Source organism: Cimex lectularius, unplaced genomic scaffold (genome assembly GCF_000648675.2).
Source record: "Cimex lectularius strain Harlan isolate CLEC.00 unplaced genomic scaffold, Clec_2.1 scaffold140, whole genome shotgun sequence".
In the NCBI taxonomy this organism is placed as follows: Eukaryota; Metazoa; Arthropoda; class Insecta; order Hemiptera; family Cimicidae; genus Cimex; species Cimex lectularius.
Genome location: NW_019392728.1, coordinates 25,992 through 36,212, shown reverse-complemented (window position 1 = coordinate 36,212; position 10,221 = coordinate 25,992). Strand labels below are relative to the sequence as shown.

Below are 10,221 nucleotides of genomic sequence, written 5' to 3'. Positions count from 1 at the left end.
ATTATTACGATATACTTAGTTGTAAATATCAAATAAAAACTAATAAAAGATCAAATTTGGCATTGTTCGCATTATGATCGCAGTTAATCATTTTTTTAAATGATTTAATGCGACAATGCGCACTAGTGCCTTATAAAAGACCTCTGGTACTGAAGAAAAAAAATTTGCGTCACGGATAAAATACGCAGCCCACGTGATCTATTGCCCGATAGCGTTTTCCAATCGTGTGAAATTCGTAATCTTCGAAGTATGTGATAATTTTTATTCGGGTCCTGAGCCGTAGGATTTTCACGGATTAGACGAGAACTTCCTTGTGCGAAGGCGGACGGCAACCTTGACCCACGTTCCGACACGGAATTATGCAACAAAAACCGTGAGGCACTCCTTGGTGAAAGTACCATCCCAGTCACAACTGGTGGACTCTCGCCGGCCCCGGTGACTTCGGTCTGATGCAGACGTTAAAGAGATCATGGCCGATCGTTAAGATCGTTGATGGTGTTTTTATTTAGTTATTTTACACAAGGACTAACTGTATTAATCATTTTATTACAGTGTTCCGCGAACAGACGTCAATATTTTAGAACGATAGCCTACATGTCATTGTGGACTGAAAAGTCCATACTGTGCAAAGTATGATTCTCAATTGATTTCGCGATATTTCTATTTTCAGGTTACTTTAGCGTTTTATAACTTCATTCAATAAATTGCGTCGAATCTCATCAAGTACTACTGTAAATTTGATTACACCAACGAAAAGAGAATTAAAAACCCCATGAGATTCCTCTTTTTTTCAGTTAGAAAATAAACTTTTACGACTTTCGAGAGTTCTTGTCTAAAGTTTAAGTTAGGCTTTCTTGGTTTGGTAAGTTTAGACAGTTATGGCGCTTACTAAAAAGTTTTCCTGCTAATGAACTTAAATTTATACCTTGTACTTAATTTCTCAATGGTGTTAATTTCAATAGGCTATTGCAAGTGAAGAATAACCAAAAATCTGATTTTTTAATTACAATTGTTTTAAAAAAATATTCATTAAGGTTTTGAAATTTTGATTAAATCTAAAGAAAGAAATAGAAAATAAATAAAAATGACACTTTGGTAAAAAATTGAACATAACAAAAAAACAAAAACACTCAAGAACGTGATTGAAAACTAAAAACAAATCTATCCTTGACATTGGCCTTTTTATATCAAATTTCATGTTTATACGAAATTAAATATACATAAAACATATTAAAAGGAAATAAATCATAAAAATAACAAGTAATTAAAAAGAAAAAAATCTGAAAATAAACCCTTTCAGGATCGCATTCTTCAAGAAGGTGGACTTGAGTAATACATTCTTTGAAACATTTGTTTTCAAAGTTGCCAAACGCTACTACACAACCCCTACTTTTGACAGATTATTTAAAAATAGTCTTAAAAATTAATTCTGTTTCTGAGTGTTTACAACACCAATGCCTTAGTAAAATTTAATAATTAGTGTTCAACTAATAAAATTCTTTTAAATTCTGACAAATGTTCAACTATGAATTTCCATAAAATTAAATTTACCTACGTTATATCAAAATGGCTCGTAATCAGACGTGAAATATTAAAGAACGTGGCATCATTATTGCCAGTCAGATAAACTTTCATAATCACTTTAATAAAACTATCGCTAAGGCAAATAAAACTTTACGATTTATTGCATGTCATACTAAACGTTAAAATGATTCAGGTACGCTTGAAAAATTTTATACACTTCCACTATAAGACCGATATTAAATTTCTGTTCACCTCTTTGGGCATCCTTTCAATCCAACCATATCAGTTGCATAGAAGCACTTTAAAAAAGCAAAATTTTACGTCTGATGCATTATAGTCGGAGGATATAGAGATAAACCATACTCTCGTTGTCGGATCTAAAAGTGACGACTGTTCTATACAGGAGGAAATTCTTTGATTGCATGTCATTATGTAGATTATATTACTTAAATAATTGCCCTTCACTGCTTAACCGAATTAATTTTCATGTTCCATCTTACCATTCCAGAAGTCAAATAATGACCTACATTGATTATCATAGTGTTAATTATGTAAAATTCAATTTTATTGAATATTCAGAAATCGTGAGATGTGGTCTGGTGTGATGTAGGTGTCAGAAAAACATTTTCTTTATCGTGCCAACGTTTCGATCTTTATTGAGATCATCTTCAGGGCTCAAAGTGTTTGTTTTCTGTCTAATTGTGCCATCTTGCGTATCGTGTCGTGTTGAGGGTGCCCAATTTTAATTCCTAAACAGCAAATATGTCATTCACTTTCCAAAATGTAGATATATCTAATGCCAATTTAATTAAAATTAGGCAAATTAATAATTAACATTTGAAAATTAAATATTGTATAATTAGGATAAATACATAGTTTTAATACGTATTTCAAATTATTTCAAATAATTTTAAATTGGTTTTTGATTTTTGATTATAAATGTTCCTAAATTTATTTCTATATTATATTTGTAATTGGAGAAACCGTAAAATAAATGAATAAACATTGATCACACTCATTGGTTTTTCAGTGCTCTTTATTTTGGTGTAATCAAAATTACCGCAATTTTAAAATTTTATCAGTTATGGGAGACTTTATAGTATAAATAGTGTGGTGATTAGTGACCGTTTGTCGATGATTATTCAGGAATCGTGAGATGCACGTATGAGATGTAGGTTTCAGAAAAACATTTTCTTTATCGTGCCAACGTTTCGATCATTATTGAGATCATCTTCAGGGCCTGGGATGTACAAACATTGTTTAAAATTAACAAATACACGTAGGATGTGGAAAAAAATTGAATGAACAACGCAAATAAAATTTTTTTTATTCAATCAAGGTATTTCTACTCACTCAAAGTGTTTGTTTTCTGCGTGACACCTTTCAAACACTTTGAGTGAGAAGAAATAGTTTAATTGAATATAAAAAATATTTTTTTTGCATTGTATAAATTCACTTTTTCCACATCCTTCATGTATTTGTTAAATTTAAACAATGTTTGTAAATTCCAGGCCCTGAAGACGATCTCAATAAAGACCGAAACGTAGGCAGGATAAAGAAAATGTTTTTCTGAAACCTACATCACACCAGACCGCATCTCATGATTTCGGAATAAGTATAAATAGCAGTAAGGTTGAAGTAACACAAAAGTGAAATATGTCGATTATAATTGAGATTTAGACTTGGGAAAATGAAGATTTTTCAGACCAATTCGACATGGAGGATAACTTCCTGAAGTACTGACGTTTGTTCATCACCTGCAAACCACAATTTTATTTATGTATAATAACCATTTATACATACGTAACACATACAACCGGCCGAAGTAAACGAATATTCATTTTTCAATATAATCTTGGATCTACGCAATTTTAAGTGAGTAAATTACATGATGAGTCATCGAAATTAGCCTCACGTACAGCTTATTTCCTGACGGCTCGTAAAATCCGATGTTGGGCAATATATGACAGCATTAGAGCTTTTTTGAGAGCCGATTCTACTATTTCACAGCTAAGGCAATCACGGATAAATAACGGTATTTTACCGTGGTAATCCGTAGAGTGAAAGATTAAAATTCGAGTGAAATTGAAGATGTGCTAATCACACCTTAACACTTTTTCGCTAAAAAAGAAGTTTTTAGGTGTGTTTATGTATGACAAAAGGCTAGCTGAAGACAACAGGGAAGGTATAGGTTTTGTTTGTTGACTGGGACTTCCAGGTTCCTGATGCCGTTGCCAAAATCCACCGAGGACGGTCCAATTGTTAAAAGCTTCCCGGCTAAATCAGCCAGTCGAAGCACGTTTCCGATCATGTATCAGCGTAATTAGACCGTTTGGTCAAGTTGTGGAACCGTGTCGTGGAAGGTTACGGCATGAATGCAAATCGGGATCTCCGCTAGCACCGGTTATTTGACGAACGACACTGATCTGCTTGGTGTAGGTCAGACGGACACCGGGCCGGACTCTTGCCAAAATGCGAAAGGTCGACTAACCCCGAAACCGGCAACGGTGGGATTAATTCGCGAATAGGAACACCAAACAAAACCTTAAGTGAATGTGAAATTAAAATACCGTTGCCTAAAAAACACCTATAGAAATTACTAATATCAAAAAATGTCTCAGATGTGTCAGAGTTACAGTAGTAGTTCTATAAATTGTACATTAAAAAATTACCCTTTTGCAATTTAAATGTCACTCTTTTTCAAATTAAATTGATCATTTTGCACATTAAATTACCGCCCCTCAATCAGACAGCGTGCAATTAAAATAGTAATATGAATTAAATGAAAGTTTAACTCTGTGTTTGAAAAAGGAACATTCCTTGAATTATATTTCTTCCTTTCTGTTTAAACATATTTTTATTTCAACAGTTTTACGAACTCAACTATTTAACTAAAAATCTATTAAAACTAATTAACTTTACTTCTGTCTTCGATTGCAAAAATAATCTAATATTAAACAAAAGCAATAATAATATGTGGAACAAATTAATTCCTGGTCTCAAAGTAGAACATAGCTGGTTATGTTGTGAGTAAAAATAGTCCGACTTAAAAGACCCGCACAACCTAACGGCTTGACGGGTTTAGCGGCGTTTCTGTTTTTTGTAATTCCGGGCTCATAAGATAAGCATTTTACATTACATCCTTTACAAACTTTTAATTGTGATTTGTCTTCTATTTTACAGACGTTGGTCGTGATAGCTTTAGGACAGGAGCTTGATAACGAGAATAGCTTAAGAGTAACTCATGGCGATAAAGAAGTAGTTGTAGACATCGAAGATGCAAACAAAACCCAGTACCATGAACAAAATTTCAATACGAGTAAGTATTCAATATATAAGTAAATTTGACAATTAATTAATTTTTTTTTTTTATTTAGATTCATACGTGTTTGGATACGAAGTTGGACCTGACGGACAATTTCATCATGAAAATCGAGGACCGGACGGAGTAGTTTACGGATGTTACGGATACGTTGACCCGAATGGTATGCCACGTGCGACACATTACGTCTCTGACGGATGGGGATATCGTGTAGTCACTCCGGGAGAGGACGTTGAGTTGTTTTTGGAGCCGCACAACCCTGAAGATGAAAACAACGTCGAAAACCACGGCGAAGGAGAAGAACACCACCATCACCATCATGGCAAAGTGACCCCTTGGGGAGAGTTATACTTCCCCAAAGGATGCGGAGGAGGCGCATCCAAGCCAGGACAGCAGGGAGGTGATAAGCCTGGTAAGATACATGAATACATTAATAGATATATAGGAAAGTTATTACACAAATTGCCGGAATATGTCAATGGTGAATTATGACTTAGGTTCTGTTCAACCTGGATACCCTGGTCAGCCAGGCCAACCAGGACCCTCTGGTCAGCCTGGACAGCCTGGATACCCTGGACAGCCCGGACAACCTGGATATCCTGGTCAGCCAGGGCAACCAGGACCCTCTGGTCAGCCTGGACAGCCTGGATACCCGGGACAGCCTGGACAACCCGGGAGACCCGGTAAACCAGGACAGCCCGGCCAACCTGGACAGCCNCCTGGACAGCAAGGCCAACCCGGCCATCCCGGATCAACTGGTCATCCCGGACAACCTGGACAGCCCGGACAGCCTGGATCAACTGGACATCCTGGACAACCTGGTAAACCAGGATACCCAGGGCAACCGGGTCAGCCTGGATACCCTGGTCAACCGACTCAACCCGGACAACCTGGCAAACCCGGATACCCTGGACAGACGGGTCAACCAGGAAAACCTGGTAAGATAAGTTCAATAAAGTTGTTCAATTGTTTAATAAAAACTGAACTTAAATTAACATAGTCAGCTAGTTGCAGGTGAATTGAATTTAGAATGAGATTTTGTGAGAATAAACTATTTAAACATATTCAAGGAGGTTGTGGGTTTTCTGAACAGCCCGGGCAACCCGGGCAGTCAGAAAATCCCGGTAATAGAAACTAATATAATTACACAATCATTTTGATATCTCAGTTGAAAATGCGAATAACATTTACTGGTCTTTGTAACGGATTTTTTACGTGTCATAATTTTCACCACTACAATTCTAATTTCTATCTACATTTCCGCTTTGGAACGACGAAAACGATATAAAATATTATTTAATTAATTATGATTTCACATCAATGTTCTTTTAATACGTTTACGTATACAAAAATAGATTTTTATAAGTTTTTATGAAAATAAATTACCTGCCGAAAAAACATACAACTAATTGCGCGAAGAAGATTTTTAGTTTTGACAGAAGAAGAAGAAGATTAGGCAACAATGTCTTGCTTAGTGGGGTAGCCAAAAGCTGTGAACTTTGTTTTTAAAGACCCTCTTAATCAATCTATTGATTATAAAACTAAGGTAATTGGCCACAAACCAAACCCAGACTTCACATAGGCGACTATCATAAAGCCAATATATATATATATATATATATATATATATATATATATATATATATATATAATATTAGTGAAAAGTTAAAGTATAAACCAACTCACTAACGATTTGAGGACGATAATCCGACAGTAATAAGTAGCGGAGTATTACAAAGGTCATTGCTTCACATCGCCGACATGATCTTATCAGAGAAGAGAATATGAAAGCAGGTTTTTCTGAGCTGAAAATAAAACTAAATGCATAACAAACAAAAAAATCAGTCGGAAAAAACAATAGATTTCTATCTTTTGACATTTATGTTAGAAATAATTGGAATAAAAACGGATCACAAAGTTAAACAAAAAATGTAAATATAAATAAAGAAAAAAGATTACTACAGACACGACAGAAAAACTATTGCAAAAAGTATATTATTTAACAAGGCAAAAGTGACAAATGTTGTTTATGTTCTTTGTATTTATATATAACAACAAATTAACATATCCAAAATCTAATTTTAGGCGGTTCCGGACACCCCGGACAGACTGGTCAACCTGGGCAACCTGGGCAACCTGGACAACCGGGATTCCCTGGACAACCCGGTCAACCTGGACAGCCTGGTCAAACTGGTCACCCTGGACAACCTGGATATCCTGGTCAGCCCGGAAAGCCTGGTCAAACGGGCCACCCCGCACAACCTGGATACCCTGGCCAACCCGGTCATCCAACACAACCCGGACACCCAGGGCAACCTGGATACCCTGGACAACCCGGTCAACCCGGACAGCCTGGATCAACTGGTCATCCTGGACAGCCGGGACAGCCTGGATTCCCCGGACAACCAGGTCAACCCGGACAGCCTGGTCAAACTGGACAGCCTGGACAACCTGGATACCCTGGACAACCCGGTCATCCAACACAACCTGGACAACCGGGATTCCCTGGTCAACCTGGACAGCCTGGTCAAACTGGTCACCCTGGACAACCTGGATATCCTGGTCAGCCCGGAAAACCTGGTCAAACGGGCCACCCCGCACAACCTGGACACCCTGGACAACCGGGATTCCCTGGCCAACCTGGACAGCCTGGTCAGACGGGTCACCCAGCACAACCTGGATACCCTGGACAACCCGGTCATCCTACACAACCGGGACGCCCTGGACAACCTGCTCAACCCGGACAGCCTAGTCAACCTGGACACCCTGTACAACCTGGATATCCTGGTCAGCCCGGAAAGCCTGGTCAAACGGGCCACCCCACACAACCGGGATACCCTGGACAACCCGGTCAACCCGGAAAGCCTGGTCAAACTGGACACCCTGGCCAACCTGGACACCCTGGCCAAACCGGACAACCTGGACAGCCTGGATTCCCAGGACAGACCGGACAACCCGGACATCCTAGCCAACCAGGTAATAATAAATATATTTTATGGTGATTAAAGTTATGTTTTTGTTGCTGTTTTAGATGACCTGAATCTATATAATTGTTTACTATAATACTAACATTATTATTCCTTTTAAACTTCTTCCTTTAAGCATTTTAATTTTTAACTGTGTTTAACTTTACGTTTTGCATGTATCCACCGTGTTGTAGCGTATTTTCGTTGAATTTGTTCCGTTTACTGCCCATCCATGATAGTTCTGATTGGACAGTATCATTCCATGCACTTTTGCTTATTCCGAACGTCCTTATGAACAAAAAATAACGATTGTTCAACAATAACACAACCACCATTTTGGATCTTCCTCCTGGCGGAATAACACGGGCAATTAACACTCCATTAAAAATAAGCTTTTACATTTCATTATATTAAATGTGTGAGATGAAACGTTACATATGCTACAGAAAGAATTAATTTTGAATATCAGAAATATTCCCTCAATTAATTGAGTTATTGTCCTGTCCTATTCTTGAATTTAACAGTGACAATGAAAAATGCATTAGTATACGCTTTTGCAGATTAATTATACATAGTTGATATGACGCATTGTATATAACATAGTCTAGTCCAATTAAATAAGTACACTCATTTCTCCAGTTAACAGAAAATGTATTATATTGTACATTCACATGGTTGCAGGTAAACCCGGATCTCCGAGTGGAAGTCATCCCGGATACCCTAGCGGCAAACCTGAACATCCATGGGAATTACCTGAAAGGCCTGGCCATCCATCAACTGGAAACCAGCAGACAGGAGGACCTGGATACCCTAGTCAACCCGGACAGCCCGGACATCCTTCACAACCCGGACCAACAGGTCATCCTGCACAGCCTGGACAACCTGGTTACCCAAGCCAACCAGGCCAACCCGGACAGCCTGGTCAAACCGGGCATCCTGGACAACCTGGTCAAACCGGCCACCCATCTCAACCTGGATATCCTAGCAAACCTGGCCAGCCCGGCCACCCTGGACAACCTGGATACCCTGGACAACCCGGTCATCCAACACAACCGGGACACCCCGGACAACCTGCATATCCTGGACAACCCGGTCAACCCGGACAGCCTGGACAAACTGGATACCCTAACAGACCAGGACAGCCTGGTCAAACCGGGCATCCTGGACAACCTGGTCAAACCGGACACCCATCTCAACCTGGATATCCTAGCAAACCTAGCCAGCCCGGCCACCCTGGACAACCTGGATACCCTGGCCAACCAGGACAGCCTGGTCAACCTGGCCAAACCGGACACCCCGGACAGCCTGGATACCCTGGCAAACCAGGACAGCCTGGACAAACTGGATACCCTAACAGACCAGGACAGCCTGGTCAAACCGGGCATCCTGGACAACCTGGATACCCTGGCCAACCAGGACAGCCTGGTCAACCTGGCCAAACCGGACACCCCGGACAACCTGGATACCCAGGACAGCCTGGCCAGCCCGGACACCCAGCTCAACCTGGTCAAACAGGCCAACCCGGACACCCCGGACAACCTGGGTACCCTGGCCAACCTGGACATCCTGGTCAACCTGGCCAAACCGGACATCCTGGCCAACCTGGATACCCTGGCCAACCCGGACATCCTGGACAACCTGGCCAAACCGGACATCCTGGACAACCTGGATACCCAGGACAGCCTGGCCAGCCCGGGCTCAACCTGGTCAAACAGGCCAACCCGGACACCCTGGACAACCTGGATACCCTGGCCAACCCGGACACCCTGGACAACCTGGATACCCTGGCCAACCCGGCCATCCCGGATCAACCTGGCCAGCCCGGACACCCAGCTCAACCTGGTCAAACAGGCCAACCCGGACACCCTGGACAACCTGGATACCCGCAGCCGGGACATCCTGTTCAACCCGGCTCTCCCCAGCCTGGACATCCGACTCAACCCGGATATCCTTACCCCGGCTATCCCTCTAATCCTACCGTAACTGTCGTCGCTTATCCAGTTCCAATTGTACCCAGCCCTGGTTCATGTCCTTGCTACTTGGTTTCACCCAACGGAACGGAATCGAACGTAGGAACATCCATGACAACCTCGCCTACTCAACTCCCTCCTAACTTTCCTCAAAATGCTGTCCTCGGATACGTCCCCGTAGTTTTCTTCCCCTATTGTCCCGGTAACTCCACTTCCGAAGAAGACGTCAAGCCGATGTTTCCCTCGGCCGTCGCTGTACCCTATCCGTGTTCGCAGTGCGCGCCTTCATCTTCTCCGCCGATGTACTTCACGCGGAGAGGCAGAGGAGACGTCAAATTTGCCATAGACGCTCTAAATAACGAATTCGGCTCTAAAATAAAAAGAATCCGAGTGAGGAAAGTTAAGAAAGAAAATGACCCCGAGTCGAGTTGACACTCTT

The 10,221-nt window shown here is 40.7% G+C and overlaps 1 protein-coding gene across 1 annotated transcript; it reads left to right on the top strand.

Annotated features, from left to right (window-relative positions):
- The first annotated feature begins 1,708 nt into the window (after window positions 1–1,708).
- LOC106665261 lies at window positions 1,709–9,795 on the top strand. The gene is made up of 7 exons (XM_024226763.1): window positions 1,709–1,717; window positions 4,708–4,843; window positions 4,902–5,173; window positions 5,344–5,428; window positions 5,576–5,784; window positions 6,932–7,822; window positions 8,494–9,795. Exons 1-7 carry the CDS (start codon window positions 1,709–1,711, stop codon window positions 9,793–9,795), a joined length of 2,904 nt encoding a protein of 967 aa, XP_024082531.1.
- The last annotated feature ends 426 nt before the right edge of the window (window positions 9,796–10,221 follow it).